The sequence below is a fragment of the Stegodyphus dumicola genome, chromosome 6 (genome assembly GCF_044657685.1).
Source record: "Stegodyphus dumicola isolate Sdum_Otavi_A_Nest chromosome 6, ASM4465768v1".
In the NCBI taxonomy this organism is placed as follows: Eukaryota; Metazoa; Arthropoda; class Arachnida; order Araneae; family Eresidae; genus Stegodyphus; species Stegodyphus dumicola.
The window spans coordinates 86,942,985-86,968,023 of NC_140773.1; the positions used below are offsets into that span (position 1 = coordinate 86,942,985).

Below are 25,039 nucleotides of genomic sequence, written 5' to 3' on the forward strand. Positions count from 1 at the left end.
CCTGAAGTCGACTCAAAGAGGGGGGACAATGTTGGAGAAGGTTGCTGCAGACAGACGATTACGTAACGGCTTAGCGAAGTCGAGAGCCGCATCTGATTGGACTATTTTTTATTATTATTATTATTATTCTTTAACTGCGAACTAAGCGGGGAAATTCCCTTTTCAATCAGTTATATGCATGCACTTGATAGAGTAATGTAACGTTTTCAGCTTGTGTGAGATATCCATATTAAATCTTTATATGAATAATCCTGCTGTGATTATTTAATTTGTAACCTGCACGTTGTAGCCCTGAGATTTGCAACATTTAGTGTTATCAACTAGAGTTGGCCTCTCCTCCCAAAGTACACTACGCAAATTTGCACTGAGAGATAATTGATAAGGTAAGTAAGGATAATTGTGTAAAACATTTATTTTCTTCCACTTCTCATGATAATTGACAATTACACATTCAAGAGATAATTCAACTATATTTCAAAATACTACAAAAGTCTGAATTTGCTTACCTTGCATTTTCTTTTTTAAAACCAAATACTACTACAACAACTTTTTCTAGAAAATCCATTCTTGTCAGTTTGTCTTCGATAGCTGAAAATAATAAAAAAAATGCATCGCTTGAAATTAAAGACACATGTATATTGCGTACTTTATTTTGGATGTTAATCATACATACAAAAAGTAATTTAGTAAATTAAAAACTACGTTTTAAAACATGTGCCAAGAGTATTAAAGAATTATTCCGAAAGGAAAATGCGACAAATTTCTTGCTAGGCAGTGTTTAAATGACAAATCTGCAGCAAATTAATATAATAAACTACATTATATACTTGTAAAATAAACTTGTTTATATGACTTGTATAATAAACCCGCTATAATAAACTTGGCTTATAACGAACGAATCGTTGTGTCCCTTCCAATTTAATATGCACTTAATATTATTTGACTAGCGGGCTGAAGCCCGCTTTTCATTGTTCGTGTGCATGTGTTCATTATTGGTGTTTCATTGTTTGTGTGTTCGAGTTTTCATTTTAAATTTCGCCGGTATTCAAAAGTTGGACGGAACTACCAGTGTTCAGCGGTTTTGCGCGAGCTCCCCCCCCCCCCGCTTTATTAACATACGCATCCAGAAAATACTGCATATACGTTGCACATGCGTATAATCACGAAAACATCCATGCAGCCAGCCCGCTCACCGGGATTCCAAAGTTGGACCGAACTACCAGTGTTCAGCGGTTTTGCACGGGCTGCGCCCGCTTTATTCACGTATGCATCCAGAAGATACTGTATACACTATACACATGCGGAAAATCACGAAAACACGCATGCCGCCAGCCCGTTCGCCGGGATTCGTAAGTTGGACCGAACTACTTCAACGATTTTACTGCTTACTTATTTTTGATTAACAAACTCAACGATTTCAAACCGAGCAATGACAACACTATACGGGAGAAACAAATATTTTTATCTCCAGCGCACGAAACTGTGTATCGGAAATTCTAAAGATATGCTCATTTTAAAACTATTTTGCGGTATTGCTGTTGAACTGAATTTTGTGGTTTAAGTGCGAAGAACCTGAATTTAATAAATGAAGGTAACACTCTAAACGTTAAAATATGCCCATTTGGGTGTAATGTAAAATCTGAGAGCCTTCAGATTTTTAGTCCAAAGAGGCAATTTACCCTGAAGGACTATTCAGCATATTGGGCTGAAAACTATAAATAGCGAATCACTTTTCAAATTGTTGTCACCAAATATATCGCCTTGTATTATATTTAAAGAAATTAAATAATGAAGAATATGAATAAATGTATGTATGTATCTTGCATTCTGATAAAATAGCGGTAGCTAGAGCCATCCGATTTTGAATAACGTAATCCTCCACCGAATATGGACATCTGAAAGACCTAATTTGGAATTTGTTTTATTATCGATTTCATATTTTGTAACACTTAACGAATTTTTGATTAACAAACTCAACGATTTCAAAGCGAGCAATGGCAACACTGTACGGGGTAAAAGTTTTTATCTAACAGCGCGCGAGACTGTGTATCGGAAAATCTAAAGATATCCTCATTTAAAAATTATTTTGCTATATTGCTGTCGAATTAAATTTTATGGTTTAAGTGCGAAGAACACGATATTAATAAACAAAGGCAACACACAAAATGTTCAAAACACGCCGCTTTGGGCGTAATGTAAAATCTGAAATCTAATTTATTTACTATTATTATTATTCATTCAATCTTTACACATCGGATTTAACGAACTAAAATTTTGGTCTCTTAAAGTTTGTTATAGCGGAGTGTAAGTGTATGTAGCATTAAAAATGATAGTTTTAATTCCACAATAATGTCAATCTGTATGAAAATTACAGATGCTATATTTTAAATGGAGAATTAGATGTTATCAAATACATTTAATCATTAATAACTAAAAACATTTTTATATGTATGCATGTTGTTTGTAAATAGCTTGATTGGTTACAATGATAAGAGACGTGCTGTTATAATTTGAAAGTTAAGCTAAATACCTTTTGCGTCAAAAATCTAACAATTCGCGTGAATGACAAGCCCTTATTACACAACGAAATATAGCATTACACAACAAGTAGAAAGATTAAATTTCATTACTGACATTTAAATGTCTTTTGAAATAGGCATCAAAACTCAGTATATATATTATTTTTTTCGAATGCAAAATTATCAGAGCAATTTAAGAGCAAATCGCTTCGTTTTACAGAGATATTTCGAGAAATAACTTCTCATTTTTATACCTTTCTGAATAGCAAATGAAGAATTACATGTTGTCTTTAACTGTACCTTTCAGAAAATTTTTGTTAGTGTCCAATCACTATACGCCTAATATTCATTGAATCACTAATTAACTAAAAATGTAACTTGATCAGTTGGAACTGAAACACTATCAGTCTCTATGACAATTAAAATATTTATATTTAAACACATACAAAAAAGATAATAATTATTTATACCCTAGTATCCACGGAGAATTTTTAGTTAATTATGAATCATATTTAAATTATATGATTGTTAAATTTTACTCACCTGATATATCTCTGGGATCGATAAGTAGTGTAGTGTTGTCCTCGTCATCGCAGGTTGCGATGGTAAAAGCACTGGCTACTAAAAGTATCAAAAAGACTTTCATCTGGAAATAGTGATAAATAATTAGATTATTTAAATTGCAAACAACTAATATTCCCACTTTGATGAAAACGTCTCCACAAATCGTACAAAATTTATAATAAATAATTTTAAATCAATCCGTAGCTATTTCGCACCATATAAGAAAGAAAATAATTGTAAATTCGTTCATTATTATTGTTTTCTGAAACTGTAGTAATATTCCTTTAGAATACCTATGTTATTAATGTTACTGTTCTCGCTATGCGCTCCATCGGATTCTTTACAAAAGAAGAAATATAATTTAATTACATGATAATTAACTAATTAGACCTGAAATATTCGTAGAATAATAAAGCACGATAGAGTTATCTTCATAAAGGATGAAATGTCTAGAACATTCTAACGATAATAACTCATAAATAACAATTTTTAGGAGAGCCAAAATTATTTTATAGATTTATGAGTAGTCTTTATCTCTTTCGAATTTAAAATGGTATTCGTATACTAAGCATTCAGTAGCAAATAGGAGTCAAAAGAAAACTCTCATGTTAAACCATCAAACAGTGTTCTCAACAATCTCTTCTAATTATTCTCAGTTTTTTCTAAAGATAATGAGATTAATGATCTGGTTTTCTGTATTTTCCCTGTCTGCCGGCAAGAAAATAAAACCGCTAAACACAGTGGGCCATCAGACTTTAGCGAAAGAGCCGGCTGCAGTTTGTCGTTGCTGTTGTTGTTTTCTTGGTGTGTTACGTCATACGAATCAGTTTCCCTCGGAAAATCTTCCAGATATCCTTCTATCTAGGCAGATAACCTTACTTTTTTGCCATAATCTATCAAATACATTTTGTACTTTTTTAACCATTCAACAATTAAAGGGTATCAGAAACCCCTATGCTGACAATGTTAAATTGGCCATTTTAATAGGTCATTTATAATTGGTTTATTAGACAATACCTAAGAGTGTCTGGTAATAGATTTTGTAATATATTTAATATAATTTATTTTAAAAAAATACTTCTAAATATATATTTTATTAAAATTGAATTATTAAATCGTTTATATTCGTAAATATAAATATGACATTATTTTGGCAGTACACAGTTTTAAATAGGTAAAAGCATAAGTGAGTAGAAACGCCAGAAATTCACCATTGCTCGTACAGTTGTAGCTTCCACTCTAGCCATTAAGCTCCACTCTTGTTTTGATGGAAAACACTCCACAAGATGGTCCAAAAGTTTCTTTCCCACTCTTTTATACCGTGTATTTTGAGTGCTCCCATGTCACGCAGAAAATGTACACTTACAAAAATCTACGGTTTTTGCAAGATTCCAACCCAAGACCAACGATATAGCAGCCACGAACATTAACCATTATAGTGCTCGGGACGAGTAGTTTCAAATATACTTTTTTAACTAGGCAAATGCGTTTTCTTTCCATTCTTAAACACTCTTTAAAATAGTCAGATATTTTTCGGATTTCGAAATGGCCTACCTGTGGGCGAGCAGATAAAATCGCAGATCCTTTTTAGTTCAACTCGACATCAACCTGCCAGACGCTGAGCTAGTGAAACCGCTGTATACTGGCAGTTCGACTTAGGTTCTTTCCAGGAGAACAGGCTGGCTGCATGGGCAGTTATCCCAATGTGTACCTTAAAGACCAGCGAGTTCTAAGTCCTCCACGAAAGATTCTCTGTCCTAGGTAGATATCTCCCATGTGCTTCATCATATTCAGATATTCTAACCTATCCACCTAGAGTTAATTCCCTTCGAACGGTCTAACTACATAAGCATTTCTACAGTTTTTGTGATTTTCAGCATGAATAGAATTATCTAAGAAAGTTTTACAGGAAGTTACCAATCCTCCTAGATAGTTTTATTGTGCTATACCATTATCTAGTAAATCCAAATCCATTCGAGATTTTAAATGCAATGAAAAATGAAAATTATTATTCGGTAACTTTTACACAAAGCTTGGAGATAACTCACGTTTGCTCATAATGAGTTTTCTTCGTTATCTGTATCTAACACCAGAATTAAAAATTTGAAAATGGATTGCAGTATTTAATCATTCTACTATTTTATTATGAAACTGTGCTAACAAGACTAACTGTACATGAAACTGTAACTAACAAGTTGAGTTTATAATTTGCATCTGTTCTCTTACTTCTGACTTAATCACGCAGATCTTTCTCTCCAAATGTCACGCAAATGGTTATGTAGACTTTTGAGACGAGCGTAGGAGTATAAGTTTGTTAAATAGAACTGGATAGACGTCTGACGCTGTCAGTTGAAATTTTTTTGATCTTAAGAACGTCATTCCGAGTCGGGAGTCTAGTTTTGCCTAAGCAAGCCGCAGAATGGAGCCCCGACAAAGTAGCAGCTGATGATTATTGATGTTCAAATCTTAGCCAGTCTAGCTGAATCCAGTGTAATCCTGTCCCAAACTGTACGGTTTAACGCTTAGCACGTTAACACTAGAACTGTGGTTCCTTGTACAGTAAAACTGAAATGTGAATTTTAGCATAGTCAGGTGGACTATTAACAGTACTTTTATGTTACTTTTTAAGTCGAGATTCATTGAAGTTACAAGTTTAATATTATCGATGATTGTTCGATGATTTCTGCAAGAACCTATACATATTTCTTCTGTCACGATAACTCGTGAAAGTTAATCTGTGGTACCTAGTGATTAGAACCCACAGAGCTACATGTAAGGGTTACAAAAACCAACACTGTGACGAGGTCACATTGAATTAATTATTTACAACGTTATGGCAATATTTAGATGTTTGCGTCAGATTCCATTGGGGACAGTTTCTCTTTTTTCGCCAACTTGTGTTGTAAGCTGAGGAACAGATTTCATCAGACAACTGTTGTAAGCGGAGGAAAGAATTGCATCAAACAGCTAGCCACTTCACTTCTGTTTGCCTCTGTAGCTGAAGGTATTTTTTAGATTGGTTGCCTTCTGACGCTAGATTTTTTTCAATTGGATGCAAAACTTAACTGTGAAACTTTATTAAAACCGGTAATTTCGTCCACCTTAGGAGTAGGAGATTGTGAAGGTGCGAGATGGAGATGGTGCGTGGAAAAAGGCGATAAGAGTGGGGTGAAATGCAAACTTTTGGAATTTATCGTGCAAACTTTCTTGGTCTCCCTGTGTGTATGAACGAAGCGAGTTTACTTTCTTTCTGATGCTGTAGCTACAAAATTTTAGCTGATCTCTTCCTTCCCGGGCTTGGCGTTTTCGCCCGGCAACCGATTTGATCCCGATGAGGAGCATCTGCATGTGATTGAGCTGCAATATACCACGCCTTCGAAGGGCTCTGTGGAAGCATTGGTCTACTTATTTCTCTGAGTGAGGAGGCCTCATATCGCCATGTGACACAACGGATTAAAAAAAGGAATATCTCTTCAAAATTAGAAGTATTCAATAAAGCAAGAATTAAATCTGTTTTCACGTGTTTGCCACTCTCTCGTCGCGACGGGCTGTAGACCTTGATCTTGTCCTGAGATAAGTTGTCACTATATTCATCTTTTTCACAACATGTGACATATACTTTTGCCACTACAACCAACGGAACAAAAACTTACCACAAACACTCTCAAATCTTACATAATGTGTCATACAGTGACTCTGTCTGGAATAATTTACTTCCTTATTCGACACATCTAAGTCTTTCGTGAAAGTTTTAATATTGTGAAAAGAAAGGGAAAAAATGTGTGAAGTACAAGATCCGGGTTTTGAATGTCAACACAAAAACAGTTTTGAAGAATGGCAAATATTCTTGAATTTAAATAATAATAGAAAATCGTTAATAATTTTTGTACTCGAAAAGCAAAATCATTCTTTTCGTCTTCGTATGCATTCAAAGAATCAAAAGAATATTTCATTGCTGTTCCGTACCCATAAAGAAATTCGAGAAATAGTAATAAATTCAAGTATCAGGAGATAATAATGATCATTTTGGGGAACGCGTTTTAATACAGACACCCGCTTCTGTTTTAATGCCATAGATGGCTGGTTTATTGCCCTTGTTTCTTCATTTTTTCTATCTCCACCCCGTCGAATGTTTATGCATTATGCTGTTGCACTCTAACAGTTAGTTGTGTGAGACTTGAAGTAAAAATTTGGAAATTACTGACTATTAAAATAAGAATTTTTTTCACTACTATATGAATTTCTACTCTAATCTTAACAAACTGGATACTACTGAATATTTCCTTTAATTTCATTTCATTATTTTTAACAATAACAGCAATATTAATATTTTCAGTTTTAGATGCAACGTAGAGATGATTAGATATGGAAGATTCCTGAGTGATAGATTCTTGAGAGATACTGTGCTTTGCAACTGTTATTCTTACAAGAGGGCATTAAGTTAATGCGCTAAGCGTTCTATACTTTCCTTAGATAATGGAACATTTGTATTAAATAATTTAGATCAACACTTAAGATCTTTCAGTCAATATTTAGAGCTTAAATACATATTTGTTTTCCATTGCTTATTCACTGTGAACATAAAAGTCCTTACCCTCCCTTTACTTTCATAATTGTTGGCCATAGACATCTACTTCCATTTACAAAAGTGTTTCAAATGCCATAAATATTTCTGCTCATGTTGTTGTAAATTGCTTTAATTTGAATGTTGTTTTTACAAGTCAGAAAATGAAATGAATAAGAATGCGGATACCTTTATGCTGCGGACCCTTATGAAAGTTTCTTGTCTTTCCAAATAATAACCAACTTTTATAAACGAGCTGATACCTTTAGAATGGAGGGCTTTTATAGCATACTCGTAGCTTAATTAACAATTTATCATGTAAAAGTCTATGAAGTTCGATCTAATGGAAACTGAATCCGAAATGAAGTTTTAAACAAACAATACTTCCGTTTACTGAAATACATTTGAGTCTACTTTGAGCTACATCTATCACTCACAATTAAAACTTCTAAATTTAGATTATTTACAAGTTAGTAACTACAATAATAAAACTATAATAATATCTGCAATATCTGTAGAATCCCTCTCCACAGTAAAGAAAAATGGCCCGATGTTTATAATTATTTTAGAAAAAGTAAAATATTACGGCTTATTAAAATTAAAGAGTATTTCATTTTAAATGAGTTCGACGATCTTCTATACGTTACCATTCCAGTCTCGAAAGAAGAGTAGTAAGACATTAAAAATCTTCTTATTTAATTATTCTATATAAATGCAAGTTGCCATCTAAAATTAAAATAAAAAATACTTCTTGTCTGTTGAGTTTTTCAGTTGATTAATTTTCAGTCTGGGAATGAACTAACCAGATTTTTAGTTTCAAGTATTTTATATATGTTTATAGCAAATAGGATCAGTAATTGTATTAAGAAAAATACGGAATGGTTATTTATTTAAATCAAGTTATTTATTTATTTATTAAATCAGTTTCAATCAAGAACGCTCAGGAGATATTGCTGTTTATAATCTGATGGGGCTGCTTTCCAAAGAGATGCTATTCTTTTTGTTTCGTATTTATTTACTATCAGCATCTCAAAAAGGCTTTCAAATTGGTAGATTTTGAATGCCTCATACAGCAAAAAACACTTTTTCTTTTCGCCAACCGAACGACTGCCGATCTACTAGAGCATTAACATATTAGCCGAAGAGCACCGCTGTTTTTAAATACCTAAAATGTACACTGCTCAAAAAAAAAAAAAAAAAAAAAAAAAAAAAAATGGGACAGTCCTATATCTCCCCATCTACTGGGCCGATTGACAAAATTCAAATTGCGTTCTTCATGTCTCGAAAGCGCGACTTAGGATATATATTAGATTTATATATAGCACTATTCTAACATCGGTATTTTGACTCAAAATCGGACCTTTTTCTGAAATAACATACCAATTTTTTTACATATTTCGATTCTACTACTCAAATTACGCCTAAATCTGAAATTTTGTAAAATTTGAAGCGAAATTTAACGGAGAAATTCACAAATTTATGTTGGCACTTTTTTGTCAGTTTGCGCCAAGAATACTTCACTTGGCGAACTTCTTAATATATGGCAACCTAGTTTCCTTTCCCGTGAGAGGAAAAAAAGTCACCATCGTTCCTTATTTCCAAATAATATTCTTTATATTATATTTTTAATTATAACTTATTATTTTAGGTAATTTTTTTCTTTTTCGAATTTCATTTTAATTGTTTAAGTTGCACGCTTTTTTTTTTTTTTTTTCTTTTGAATGACTGTTTTAAAAATTTCTATTTACCTATTCGAACTGCGTAAATAAAGGTGCAGCTTTTATTTTTTTTCAAATAGTTTTCTTTATGAATATTTTTTGTCATAGTTATTATTTTAGGTAATTTTTAAATTTTATCCTTTTATTTTAATTGTTTGTGTTGCATTGTCTCTTCAGATAATTGTTTTAAAATTTTCTATTTATTCCTTCGAAGGTGGTGTATTTAATTATGGCAAAGCTCACGAGGGCTATCTGCCTAAGGGGAGGGATGCCTTCGTGGAGGACTTTCTAAGGGAAACTGGCTCGTATACACGTTACACATGGGGAAAACCACGAAAACGCCCATGCAGCCAGCCCGTTCGCGGGATTCGAACCTCGGACCGAACTACCAGTGTTCAGCGACTTTACCGCTCGGCCGCTGGTGGGCCATTTATTCCTTCGAACTGAGTATTTTAAATATATTTATTAATATCTATTTTCCAGAATTTGATTTTATTTATTTGAACTGCGTTTCTTTCGGAAGAATACTTTGTAACCCAGACTACGATGCGTTTGAAAAACTGCATACTATATTAAAAGAGAAAATACAGTAAAGCACAGTTTTACACGCCTTTCAATGTTCCGTTCAGAAAAGATGTACATAAATAAGAGAGATGTATAACCAACATTTTAACTTAGGATGACTCCTTTAAACATTTTTATCATTGTGCACATTGCTTTACACAATTTTATCCTACATTTGGTTTCTTAAAATGTTATTCATATTTTAGTCAAATATTTTATTTTTGAAATCGCAAGAATCAAATAACATAATATTGAAAAATTTTAAATTAAAAAAAAAAATACCAATACTAAGTATACGAGCCAGTTTCCCTTAGAAAGTCCTCCACGAAGGCGTCCCTTCCTTTAGGCAGATAGCCCTCATGTGCTTTGCCATAATTAAATAATCCAATCCAATCCAATCCTTAATTAAATATAATTGATTTGTAACTTCTACTAGAACTGACGTTAAGAATTGAAATGCAAATAAATAATATCGTGTGCATTCTTGATTAATATAAAATTAAAAATATTTGCATTCAGACAGAAAGTTTTTTGAAATATTTGCAATTACTTTATAAGAAGGATTTATTAATAACCGCAATAATTACTTATTATATTACTGATGATTAGGAATCAGTTCTTGACAATTACATTCTAAATTAGAATTTTAAGAATTATTAGAATTTTAAATTAGAATAATGAAAATACGCTACGCACAAAAATACATTTTAGGATAAAAAATGAGTTGATTTTTTGTTTTAAATCTTCTTGAATTTATTTAATAAACATCGTATCCTCGTTGTTAATTGAATTCAGAATGTTGGGTGTCGTTTATATAATTATTCTTACTTGTCCACGGAATCTTCTGACTTATCCAGTGATTAAGTAGATGCAGATCATTTCTACATAACCATTGAACTTCCATTAATTCAGTCTCTAGAGGGTTGTATGTTTATATCATAATTTGACTTTTATAAAAATGATTATTCTAAATCTTATGTTTCTATAAAAATATACTGTTTTAAAAATATAGATGATAGTACCAGCCGCTCTTTCAGCCACTTCAAAAACATCAGTTTGTTTAGAAATAAATTGTGCAGTTAATGTCCTAAAATTCAAATAAACATCAAACGAAAATTCTCAGTTTTCGACAATTCGATTTAAGCGAAGTAAAGTGACAGACGATAAAACGCCGAAGGTAAAAATTTACTCTTATTTAAAAAAAAAAAAAAAAAAAAAAAAAAGATAGTCAGAAAGTAAAAAATATATTAAACAATTTATTTAAAAAATAGCTTTTCATGTAGTATTAATAAATATTTATTACGCATCATTTAGGGAAAAAATGTCATATAATTAATTCTCCTTAAAATTTTACTTGAAATTTAAGGTTAAAAATAGCTGTGGCAATACAATGTAACAAAAATCCATAGATCACATTTGGCGTTATTATCGCTCAAAAAAAAGATGCCAAATTTCAAAACGCGAAAATATGTAAATTTGTGTATATCTTAGAAAATTTTGAATAAAAAAGTCTAATATTTTGCAGATATGCTTAAAAATATACCTACTTTAAGATGATGGTAAAACTTTTATAGGTTATAATTCAAAATTTTTTTCGAAAAATTTATAAAAATTATTTAAAAATAAAAATTTAAAAAATAAAACACAAAAAATGGGTAAATTTTATTTGGAATGAACCTAAATTTCGAAATCTGAGAGAAAAAATCAAAAAAGTTTAATAAAAAAAGAGATATAAATAAATATTTGCCAAATTCAATTAACATTGAGGAGCTAAAATTTTGAGAGCTAATATTTTAAAAACTACTCGTACGATTTTTACAAAACTTGGTATTCTGGCATAATTTGAGTTGTAGAATCGAAATATGTAAAACAATCGGTATGTTATTTCAGAAAAAGTCCGATTTTGTGTCAAAATACCTATGTTAGAGTAGTGCTATATATAAATCTAATATATATCCTAAGTTGCGCTTTCGAGACATGAAGAACGCAATTTAAATTTCGTGAATCGCCCCAGTAGAACGGAAGATATAGCACTGTCCCATTTTTTTTTTTTTTTTTTTTTTTTTTTTTTTTTTGAGCAGTGTACATACTTAGAACAGATTCCTCGCCGAATTTTCTATGTACTCTAAATGTCGAAGATAGAGTAGTCAAGTAAACAAAGCTGTAACAAGTTTTCTAATGAATAATGGTCGTAAAAGGCGGGTGAGCAAATACGACAGAAATAAATAAATAAATAAATGCTTGAATTTGAATAAAAATAAATTATACAAAGTGAATGAATAGGAATATCCAGCAATGCAGTTATACAAATATACAGTGGGGATGTTGTGTCGTATTGCTAGTAGTTAAACAAGATATAAATAAAAATCGTATATACTCAGTGATTGTTTGCAGGATATAATTTAAATACAGAATACTGAAAAAAGAACTGGCTAGACTCTGGAAATAGAACTGGCGTTCTCGTATACATATGAATGTTTTGAAATGTAATGTATGCTTATGCTTTTATTTGCATTTATAGGTTTCCGGGAACGATGTTTGTAGGTGTTTGGACTACTGAAGGACAGTGGTGGGATCTCCCATCATTCTACGAGCATACTGATCATTATCTTGAAGACCGAATTGTTGCAAATTGTGGCTCAAGAACCGTTACTCGGTGACTGCTCTTTTCGTTATCATAACCGCGTTTTCATTTCCAACGATTCCTGTAGCAGCTGAATCCCACTGCAGTGTACTGTATTAATGTACTGTATTATTATTATGAGAAATTTAATGCAACCTTGAAGGATCAGAGTTCATCTTTAGAAACCAAATTCCCGCTGTTGAATTTCCTTGTCTAGGACTTTATCATTGTATCAACATTCATAACACAGTAGTCGCTACCCGCCGCTTGCTTTCTTGTAGATTCTTTGGTATAGACGGCTTTGGTATCCAATTTGGTTGTAGAACTGCAGATGACATTTATGACAAATTCGGCAGACTATCATAGATGATTGGGTAAAGTGCTCTCATAGTCCATGGAAGCAAATGAGCTATTCCATATTGTGGTGCATTCTATTAATCTTAATATGAAAACTATAATGCTTTTATGATGTGCCGTGAATTGAAGTAGTGGAATTTCTGCTGTTGCATTAAGTGCATTTGTCGTCGATGTTCGGTATCCTCCACAGATGCTCGGAAGAAATGGTCTTTTTGCAAATTACGGAAAGTTCCTCAATTTTATGGTGCTGTTTGCACCCCGCAATAGAGAAATATGAATTAAATACGTTCCGTTGTCGTGATATATCACATCTTCAACATCCATGAAGGTAATGTTTACGTAGATGCCGCTATCTTCTCTACAGATTGTGTGCAGTTAAAGAACTTTGATGTGGGAAATCCATGACTTGTTGTCCTTCATGAGAACACCTAAATATAAATGTTGCCTGACAGTTTGTATATTTTTTGCTCGTGTCTTTTATGAGCGTATATTAGCATTTCTTTTATTTTAGCGGGTGTTGTAACTAGTTTGTGCTCGTTCGCCAAGTTAAAAAAACCTCTCTAATGCTAATTGTGATCTGTTTTCGTAAGCATTCCGCGAGTGTCTTTTAACCATTAGCATGAAGTCGTCAGCGTAAGTAAGAATCTCAGAACTGCCGTTATTACCAAACAGCGAAAATGATACATTGGTGACCAACTCACAAAATGGAAGACCGAGGTCAGAACATTTTGAACATTCTCTAGTTATGTTTTGAGTATAAATTACTTCGTCCATTGCGGCTTGTACTAGAATATTGTTTAAATAACTATAAATCACGTTGTGGGCAATTTAAGTTTTAAACGCATATCAACACATCATGCTACCACAACGGCTCGAACGGTTTCCTATGTTGAAAGGCTCCCTACGGATATTACCTATAATGATAATATCAGCAAAGGCGCTGTAGTCACTATAATACACTCTTCTCTGGGACACAGGCCGGAATCCATTATATGTGTAGTTAGTTATTATAAGCAGAAAGAAGATAGCTCGAAACATTTAAAGGCAATAACCAAATTGTTTAGAAATGCAAGCAATCTGTGCACGTTGAAAGTTTGAAGAAGATTTTCCTTAACATTCGCAACTTCAATATGTAAAAATATAAATATAAATACAGTTATATATAAAGTGGCTAATAACTGTGATTTATGATTCATATTATAAGGCGTATTACCTTTGAAATGCTACTTGATGCTCAGAGGATAAGAAGTAATAATAAAAAGCGGCTACCGTTATTTTTATACGATAAATGATTTTATAGCTAACATCTGTTGTCGTGTTTGTACATCTGTTGCAGCAATTTTTATGAATGTCACATTTTAAATTGATATGTCAATTTAAGATATTATAAATTTCGAACGGATTTTAAAAGATTAAAAACATTATCCTAAAAAACTCAAAATGATGTGAATCATTATTGCATAACTTTTCTCAACATCTGTTTTAAGTGACAATTCAATAGAAAGAAATATACTGTTATCCGATACGTATGTTTTCAAAAGTTCTATTACAATATAGTGCAGAGATTTATAGGACTAAAAATTCATTTGCTCCCATGTAGAAATTTTTACATTAATTCTTTTCAATCCATATGTTTTCCGTTGGCTTCAACCAGAATATTAATCGTATAAGTTTTAAAAGCACGAAGGCATATCATTTAGTTACCTTGTGATGTTGCGTGGCCCCAACTTGTCCGCAACAGTAGTAGTGACTGCTATGAACTGGAAGTTACACAAACTCGTAAGAAGGGTTTAATCCCTTTTTATTTCACTTTAGAAATTACAGTTGCGTTCATTTGACGCTCACAAACTACGCCGACCCGGCGGTTAAACAAAAATAGGAAAGTACAACTAAAAATGAATGACAGGATGAATAACTAACAAAATCACTATCTACGAGGCTCTATAATTGTAACTATCTTAACTGCGTTCTAAGATACAGCTGAGATTCGGCAAACTTTCTAAATAAGAAGTTGGAAGATTCAACTTGTAATGTTCCACGGCCCCAACCTGCACGCAACAATAGTGGTGACTGCTATTAACTGGAAAGTACACAAAGTCTTTAGAAGGGTTTAAATCCCTTTTTATTCAACTTTAGAAATTACATATGCGTGCTCTTGACGCTCACAAACTACGCCGACCCTGCGGTAAAATAAAAATAAGAAACTAAAAATGAATAATAACAAGTTACTACCTACGAGCCTCTCTAAACCTAACTAACCTAACCGCGTTCTAAGATACCGCTGATATTTCAGCAAACTTCTGAATATTAAGTTGAAAGATTCAACTATCTGCCGAGGCAAGCACACAGGCCGAAACACGTGGTTCTTCAAATTCTACCTAGCCACCTCCACGCTCGGGAAGCAAGAAAGCACACTTTCGAACTCGTTTCCCTTCTATTTAACTCAAATTACTTCCGCTGACAATTTGAATACTTTGCGCGTTCTACTAAAATTTACATACTCTGGCATTGTCAATTCCAGAAGAAAGTAAGGCTTTGAGAGGAAATATAGTTTAAACTTAAAATAAATGTTAGTTAAAATAAATATAAACCCTACATTTGCCGCTGCCAGAATTTGGTAAAACAACAGGTCCTAGAAACGACCTGTTGAAAAGTTTCCACAATTCTGAGCTAAAATTTAAGAGCCTCGTTTACATAAAAAAAAAAAAAAAAACTGTTTTCTCACAAAAGTGAGAATAAATTTCTGTAGATACTTATTTTACCCTCTCTTCTTACAGCAACCTTTCCTGGACTTCAGCAATCAATCTGTTCTCTTCCTTCCAGCATCTTTGAGTTTTCGATGATTGAAACTTCGACATCCTCTTCTGGCAGAATTGATCCCACGTTATGGAATTCACAGAAGTCAATCTTCGCCTTTGGGTTCTTCGAGTTTCGTCCATGGTGACTTTTCTTTTTCGCCCTCTGTACGCCAGCCTCTTGGAGTGGTAGTCTTCGGGTTCCTGTCTTTTCCGTTTTGCCCCTGGACGGCTGGTCTTGGCGGCCTCCGGTCTGGAATCTTGCTTGAATTTCTTCTGCTGGTGGCAGTCTTTTCGTTCCTCCTTCTGTCTTTTTGTTCTCGTGAACGGCGGCCTTGTTTGCTCCTGACTATCTGGCCCTCGAAGTGATTTCCTCGACGCAGAATTTCTACTGCGGGACGTTGTAAGTCTTTTCCTATCTACCAAAGATTCTTTACGCGGCGGCGTTGATTTCTTGTATTTCTTGAATGCTGGAGTCTGACCATTTTCCTTTCTTCTTTTTGGGACCGTAGCATGACTTGTAGAAGGGCTAGGTTCTTCTTCTGTTCTCTGCTTCTTGGGTGGTGGAGCGGGTGGCGTTACTTCTGGACCTTCCACTTCTTTTGCGCTTGAGTCCTGCAAAAACGTTTTAAGGATTTCAAAATCATTTTGATTATAATACTTTTTCACCTAGTCGGGACTTGCTTTACAGATTTTCCCTCTCTCGTTCTTAAGGTACAATACGACTCCCTTGATTTCCTGAATTACATAGGGGCCTTCAAATTTCGGAGCCAACTTTGCAGTGAAATTATACAATTTCACTTTGATAAAGAAAATTTCCGCTTTAACACTTTATCCCCAATTTAAAAATCTGCTTCACGGCGTTTTCGATCATAGTACAGTTTCTGCCTATTTCTTTCCGTATCCGAACTTTTAACCGCCTGATCAATGAGTTTCTGTATATCTTTTTGTTTGAATTCTTCCTCTCTTTGTTGCACAAAGAATAATTTATCTAGTGTCGTAACTAACTTCCGTCCTAAAAATAATTCTACTGGAGTTTTTCCCGTCGTATCATGAGTTGCTGTTCTTAAAGCATAAGCTAACTCATTTATGTAGCCATCCCAGCGCTTGTGATGTGTGCTAACATAACTTCGAATTATTTTTACAATATTTTTATTAACTCTTTCTGCAATGTTTGCCTGTGGTCTATACGGAACCATTTTGATATGGCGTATGCCAAGTCCAGTGCAAATGTTTTCAAATATTTGGCTAACGAATTGTTTACCGTTATCGCTAATGACTTTTATCGGTGCACCGCATTTTATAATGTATCTGTGTAAGAATGCATCTGCGACTGTTTTGGCTGACGCGCGTTTAAGTAGAACAATTTCTGTCCATTTTGAAAAATGATCTACAATTACTAAAAGAAAACGATTTTTATTTAACTCACTCTGGGGAAAAGGACCAAGAAGATCTATGCCTAAAATTTCATTCGGAAATGTAGCGCGAATGCTATTTAAGTACCCGGCCGGGCTGTAATTAATATCATTTATTAAATGACATTGATTGCAGGACCTGACATACGCAATTACTATTTTGTATAGTTGCGGGAAATATACCGCCTCGCGTACCCTTTTTAAAGTCTTTCTGTTACCCTAAATGACCCGCTGTTTTCGCGTCGTGTAATTCCTTCAAAATGCTTAATCGAAGCGAGGCTGGGATGACTGGTTTATATTCGAAATTTTCGTTTGTTGCTTTCGTATAAAACAAATTATCTATTATTTCATAGTTTTCTGCTCTATTTCTTATTGCAACGATATCTGTGTGTTCAAAGCTTTCGGGGTATTTCAAATACGCATAGATACTTCCAAATTCAGGATCAGCTTTCAATTCAGCAATAATTGTTTCTCTAGAATCTAAAATTTTTGAAATCAACATAGCACATTTCAGTTCATTGCCTTCATCGCCCAGTTTTATACGAGATAGTGCGTCAGCAACATTGTTTTCCTTACCCGGTTTATATTTAATTATTAGGTTATACTCTTGAAGTTTTAAAGCCCATCTCATTAACGTGGGCGTTAGGTTTTTCCCCGAGTAAAGCCTACCAAAAGCCGCATGATCCGAAAAGACTGTTACTGGCGCTTTGCCGAAATAAACTCGAAATTTATGTACAGCCATTAATACGGCTAATGTTTCTCTCTCTGTAGCTGTATAATTCCTCTGCGTGAGTTTAAAGTTTTACGAAAAAATGCCAAAGGATGGCCATTTTGCATGATAACCGCACCTACGGCATAGTCCGACGCATCTGCTGCAGTTTCCAGGTTTTCGTCCCCTTCCGAGAATTTCAAAACAGGGGCATTGATGAGTGCTTCTTTTAACCTTTCAAATGCAGTATTTGCTTCTGCTGTCCACGTAAACTTACTTTTCTTTCTTTTAATTGCTAACAGCGGTTCAACAATGTTCTCGAACTCTTTTATGAACGACCGATAATAAGAACATAACCCAAGGAAAGAAGAAAGTTTCCGGGCGGTGTTGGGAGGTGAGAAATTCTTGATGGCTTTTATTTTTGAATCCTGAGTTTCTATACCCTTTTGCGAAATTTTATAACCCAGATATTTAAGTTCTTTAGTCGCCAACTTGCATTTTGATGCGTTAATTGTAAGACCGGCCTCTTTTAATAATTTAAACACAACTTCTAAATCTTTAATATGTTGTTCAAACGTACTACTCGTTATAATTATATCATCTAGATAGATTAAAGTCGATTTTCCTAGGACAGGTTTTAGAAGAATGTCCATAGCTCTCTGGAATGTTGACGGAGCCCCACACAACCCAAAGGACATGCGTAAAAATGCATAAGTGCCCGATTTTGTGATAAACGCGGTTTTATGTATGTCTTCAGGTCTCATAGCTATTTGGTAGTAGACAGATGTTAAGTCCAACGTAGTCATGTATCTCGTAGACTTAATCTTTCTAATAATTTCCTCTATAACCGGCAAAGGGTAAACTGGGAATTTAGTAACACTATTAAGCTTTCTGTAATCGATAGCAAACCTCCAAGCCCTTTTCTCCGAGGGAGGGAAATCATTCTTTTTCCTACATAGTACGACTGGACTCGCGTACTCAGTATTTATGGGCGTTATTATCTGGTTCTTCAACATTTCCTTAATGCGTTCTTCAATTATTTGTTCTTTCTTTTTATCATACCTGTAAGGTTTAGTCCTACAGGGTTTGTCGGCAGTTAACTGTATATCATGCGTAACAATTTGACAATTACCAGGCCGTTCTGAAAAGAAGTTCAAAAAAGTACTCACCACTTGCTGGATGGCTTGGCTTTCATGGTCATTCAAATGGCTAAGGTCCACTTGCAATTGTTTCACTGGCTCCACCCTCCTATCCATTTCCAGCATAATTGAATTTTCCTGAAAATTCAGTTTGGCTTTCACGGCCTTTAAAAACTCCATGCCTAAAATGACTGGACTCTGCAAATTTTTGACCACAAAAATTAATACTTTGAGGCTTTCATCATTTACCTGTATTTGTAATGATAATTTCCCAATGCATTGACAAGTTTTTCCTTACGCTGCTATGATTTCTGTGTTTCTATTTTTAAATAATCGTAACCTATTAAAATTCTTCTTAAAAATGTATCACTCATAAAATTACCTTCTGCCCCTGTATCGATGAGGGCTTCTACTGGTACATCGCCAACCAGGACTTGTATAATCGGTAATTGTGAGTTCTTTACCACGACCGTATTTAGGTATCTTCTTGAGGGTTTTTTCGAGACTTCCGGGGTCTGGACCCTCGCTTTTACAGGCCCCTCTACTCGTTTAAAGCTTACCTTTCAACTTCTGTCTTCTGGGTACGCAGACGGTTGTTTTCAAATTTCCTTTTTGGGCCTTGACCTTCGAGCTTCGATGAGTTAGCTTGATAGCTCTTTCCCCCATAAGAGCGATTTGTGTTTCTGGTCTGTTGATTTGAGGATTGCCTTCGGAAACTTTGAGAATACGATGCCCCTCTAGCTTTTTCCGCTGTTTTGCGATTTTGGAACTTGACCGCCAACTTGAAGAGTTCCTGCAAGGTGCTTGGATTTCGAATTTCGAAGTAATCTTGGACAGCAGGTAGCAATCTTGGTAAGATTATTTCAATAATCTCCGCGTCGGGTTTCTTCCCATACAGCATATCCGTCAGCTTAATTTTTCGCAGAATAAAGTCCGTCAACTCTTCTATATTCCGTTGATAAAAATTGTATAGCTCGGCTTCTAGCTTTTCTCGGTCTTTCACTATGGGGAAGGCCTTTAATAATGATCTTTTGAAATTTTGAAAGGTATATGTTTGGCCTCCGAATTCCCCTAATAAAAATTTCCCTATATTCTTCCACCATAGTGAGGCCTGTCCTCTTAGTGCAGACGTGGCAATGGCAACATTTTGTCTTTCAGGCACAGCGTATAGCTGGAAATGATTTTCTAGGCCTTCTAAGAATATCGCTACCGATTTTTTTCCGTCGAAATTGACGTTTGGCTTGATTGATGCTCTCATCGTCTGGACCAGGTATCCAAATCCTTCTAATTGGTTCGCCCTTTCTTGTTGTTGGACTTGTACAGGAGCTTCCATCCAGTTTTCGGCCATTTCAATTCGAAACGTTTTCGGGCACCAATGTGATGTTGCGTGGCCCCAACTTGTCCGCAACAGTAGTAGTGACTGCTATGAACTGGAAGTTACACAAACTCGTAAGAAGGGTTTAATCCCTTTTTATTTCACTTTAGAAATTACAGTTGGGTTCAGTTGACGCTCACAAACTACGCCGACCCGGCAGTTAAACAAAAATAGGAAAGTACAACTAAAAATGAATGAGAAGATGAATAACTAACGAAGTCACTATATACGAGGCTCTATAATTGTAACTATCTTAACCGCGTTCTAAGATACAGCTGAGATCCAGCAAACTTTCTGAATAAGAAGTTGAAAGATTCAACTAACTGCCGAAGTAGGCACACAGGCTGAAACGTGCGGTTCTTGAATTTCTACCAAGCAACCTTCACGCTCGTGAATCAAGAAGCTCACCTACAAATCTCATTTCCCTTCTATTTAACTCAAAATTACTTCTGCTAAAAATTTGAATACTCTGCGCGTTTTACTAACATTTACATACTCTGGCATTGACAATTCCAGGTGAAAGTAAAGGCTTGACAGGAAAGATAGCTTAAACTTAAAATAAATGTTAGTTAAAATAAATATAAACCCTACACCTTACAATGATAAAACATACTGAATGTTTAGCAGTGATTAACAGATCTCTATAGCCGTGATTAATTCAACGTTATGGTGATAATTTACCTGAAGGATTGAGGATGTTTAATAAATATTAATTAAATTGAGGGAAGACATTCGTCTTAATTCGTAATCTATTATTAAAACTAGCTTAAAACTGATCTAGGCTATATCACATTCATTCGTATGAAGAAGAATATACTGAGTGAAATAATATAATTGATAAGTTAAATGACTCCTCCTCCTCAGGCTACGTCAATTGCAAATGAAAGATATTATGCTTCGCACGACAGAAGGATGTGAATCATAAACAAGTGTTACAGTAATCAAATATAATACATCAAAAGAAATGAGCAAAATAACCCACAGTTGTTTCTAGCTGCAAAATTAATAACGAAACATGAAACAACAGATGAGCTATTAAATAGTTTCCATAAAGTAGTTGAAGAGTTCTTGACAGCAAATTCGTTAACAAATAGGGTCTTTAAAATAGCATTTCTTTTTTAAACTTCAACTATTTTGCGCGGAACATATTTTTAATTACTTTTTACGCTTGCGTATAAGTATGTTTCACATAATTACTTTATTGAGATCTTAATATGAGTAAGTTCTTAGATTTCGTGTTTATACTGCGATATATATTTTAGTGACTTTTGATTTTGCTAATAATATCAGTTTTATTAATTTTTTATGCCTTAGGTAATTCGTTGAATCCACGAATATTACGTTTCTGTTTCAGAGTTAAGACGATATAGGTTTGGACTGAAGCATTTTAAAGGCCATTTCAATGTCTGAGCTCTACAGCACAGCTGACATCATATCTGCAGAGATTAAATTTATTAGTTTTTCTATTAAGTGAGGTATCTTAATTTTATGAGCTTATTTTCTGAATAAAATGCAAGCTTAGTGAAGTTCATCTCCAAGCTTTTGCTTTATCTTCTAGTTTCTGCAAACTATAGCATGTTCCTTCATTTCTTTGTGAAAAAGTTTAATCAGAAATAAAGTCCTTTTTTGGACGGGAAAGATATATCTTAAGAATTATAAAGAGTTTTAAATAATGATTCAAAAATAATAAATATGTTATTTAGTATTAGAACTACTTTTTATTTTTTTGTGCTGCTGTCTTATTTCTCTCAGTTAGTGCTTGTGAAATTAACAACAGCAGTAGTTTTTTTTTTTTTTTTTTTTTTCTGTTTGTCAGTTAAATATTTGAACTAAATGACATTAAACAAAAGTTTAAACTTTCTAAATTAATGAACAAAAATTTATTTCTGTTTTGCTGGCATATGAATAATCCGGAACTTGCTACAGGTTGTATTATAGTAAATAATCTTAGTTTTTTTTTATCTTAGGGTGTTTTAAAAAATTATTAAAAGTTAACATACATATTGTTATCTCTTGCCATATATGTTTATTTTGATCAACTTATTTGTGTGTCTAAATTTCTGATTAAATGTGATCTCTAATTAAATCTGTAAATTATATATAAGTTATAGAATTACAAAACAAATAATTTTAGTTTTTATCTTAGAGTGTTTTAAAAATTATTAAAAGTAAATATATATATTGTTACTGTTTCTTGCCATATATTTTTATTTTGAAGCCTCTCAGATGGTTTAGTGTTTAGGGGAGACTACTGCGGTGTCGATAGGCCAAGGTTCGAATCACGGAGAAGGCACTGTTGTAACTGTCGATCTTTTTATCTTTTCATAGGAGACAACGGTGGTGGCTTAATAGGTGCCTCCACACCTCCACAGTAAAATGGACAAATCTTCTGGCCTTTCTGGCCTTTAGGAGTGGCCAATGCTGCATAGGCAAGTGCCCGCCAGTGAATTAAAAAACATTATTTTGATGAACTTACGGCTGTTTTTAAATTTGTCTTTAAATGCATATATTTATGCCTTATAGAGTTACAAGCCTATTTATATGTGATATAACTATATATGAAAGGCAGTGATTCCTTAAATTACTAATTGTTAGCATTAATAATTACTGAAAGAAATAATCGTTAAAATGACGAACAATAATTTATATATATATCTATCTTATTTCTCTTTTTTCGAGTGAAGACATTGATGCATCTATTAAAGATTTTTTCATAAGGTATCGGAAATTGCTTTATATGTTGAATGAAATGATATTAGTAGACTCTGTTTATAGCCAAATTGAAAATATGAATTCTATTAAATCCCAGCCACAGCTGGATCTGATTGTAAACGTTTTGAATAGATACCAATATACAGACTTGACATTCAAAACTGAAACGAAGTTAATTGCTTTAGTTCATGACGGAAGTGCAACGTTGAGCAGAACCTGCACCTCCTTTTTTATCTAAATTATTAGCACTATTGCACAAATATTTATCGAAGGAGAATTATTCTAAAGAAAGACTTTTGACTCACCAGTGATTGCCTGGATTGCAGCGGGACTTTGGAAGGTTCATAACGATGCAAAAACCTAAATTCTACGACGAGTTATGAAACTAATAATTTCAGCTCAGCAATGCTCTCTGTGAGAAAAGGAATTTGCACTAATCAATGTAGCCGGAGCTATGTTCATGTTAAATAACGAAATCACGATAGAATTTCTAGATCTTAAACTGTTTGTCCAAACTGCATATATAGATAGTGATAAAAATCTCAGAAATAACACAGTAAGTAAAAAAGCTTAATGTATTCATCAGTCTACAGTCTGTCTATCTTAAGAAAACCTCTCGCAAGTTAGTCTACAACTGTCTGTTGCCGTAGAAACAAGCCTTGACCCATTTTCCGTAGGGGTGCCTTGAAGACGAATAACTCGTTTCCCCTCAGCCAACAGTCACCAAACACAAAATAACAATAAAGCAACTCTCAGCTCGCTCGTATTTGAAATATACTAGCCCTGTTACTATAGCGACTACACTGTGGCGAGGGCTTTTCTTCTCGTAGACAGAAAGTAGTCGCCAAGATCTAAACACAATTCTAACCCCTTAAAGACAGAGCAAAAGGCCTATGACGCACAAACATCTCTGAATTTCCCCCGAAGTGCGTTTATACTCAGTCCGGTTTACTGAGAACTACAGATTACCCTTTGCAGTTATACAAATACGTGATCATTTTCTTCCAGTTCTAATCGATACTGGTACTTCTTTCTATAAGCATCAAGATCAATAAAGATAAAGTAGATGCAGCACTAAAAGACAAATCTTTAATTCTAACTACATAGAACTGTACAGTTGAGGTAACAGGTGTTATAAAAAATGCAAAGGCTCACTTTAAAACTTTCATAGTGATACTGATCTTTCTGTTTTTGAAAACATTTACAAATCTAAATATAATTAATTTCAGGATTGGATTTTTATTAAGGATAATGTTTCTATTGATGGTCAAGCTGTTCGGAATGCAAATTGTACTTCCATGAAGAAACCATTCCTGAATAAAGGTGATGTCTAGCGAAGAGGTTCTTTTGTAATATATAAAATGTAAGCACGTAATTCCACCCAAATCAGTATTACTTACTCTTGAGGAAACTAGTGTCCTTAACGCTTTCTACGAATGTTTTGATACAACTACCTAATCATTTTCAGTCAGCCTTTGATTAGTATCTTTTGCAGTAAAATTATAACATCTTGTGTGTCTTGCAATCATCCAAAGTGTTTAGACTCTTGATAGACGTTAAGCGAATTATCGCTAAGTAACGACTTGAGAAGAGTATAAAAGACCCTTCTAATTCTTATTTAAAACTAAATAAGAATAAAGGGCATATTCTGTGCTTGCAACTAAACCAATCACGATAACTTAAAAATTCAAATGTAAAATTTAAATTCAAATAAGCTAGTGGCTAAACGCTACACAGATCATTTTAACGCGAAAATGGATCAAAATGTAACTGTCGTGGATATCAGCTACCTGCATTTATAATGCAAATCCTATCTTATCTAGCAACCTAGTAACGTTGCTTCGAGAGGCAACATTATGAGGCTGCTAGATAAGATAACTAGACATTCTGTCTTACAATCCAAAACACTAACCTTAAATACACACGAACTAATTTGCATTCTGGCGTGAAAACGGGAGAGAAAAGTTACAGTAAAGATCCAAAAC

General features: G+C 33.9%; 1 protein-coding gene across 1 annotated transcript in view; it reads right to left on the minus strand.

The window, feature by feature from the left end:
* The window catches only part of LOC118194147 (uncharacterized), a 34,938-nt gene extending 11,124 nt beyond the window's left edge, over positions 1-23,814 (minus strand). The window contains exons 1-3 of the mRNA XM_035365336.2: positions 23,360-23,814; positions 3,063-3,165; positions 507-588 (exon numbers count right to left, since the gene is read on the minus strand). Coding sequence (XP_035221227.1) covers positions 507-588; positions 3,063-3,165 — 185 coding nt within the window. The 5' untranslated portion in view covers positions 23,360-23,814. The remainder of the gene's footprint in view (positions 1-506; positions 589-3,062; positions 3,166-23,359) is intronic.
* Between the last annotated feature and the right edge of the window lie 1,225 nt (positions 23,815-25,039).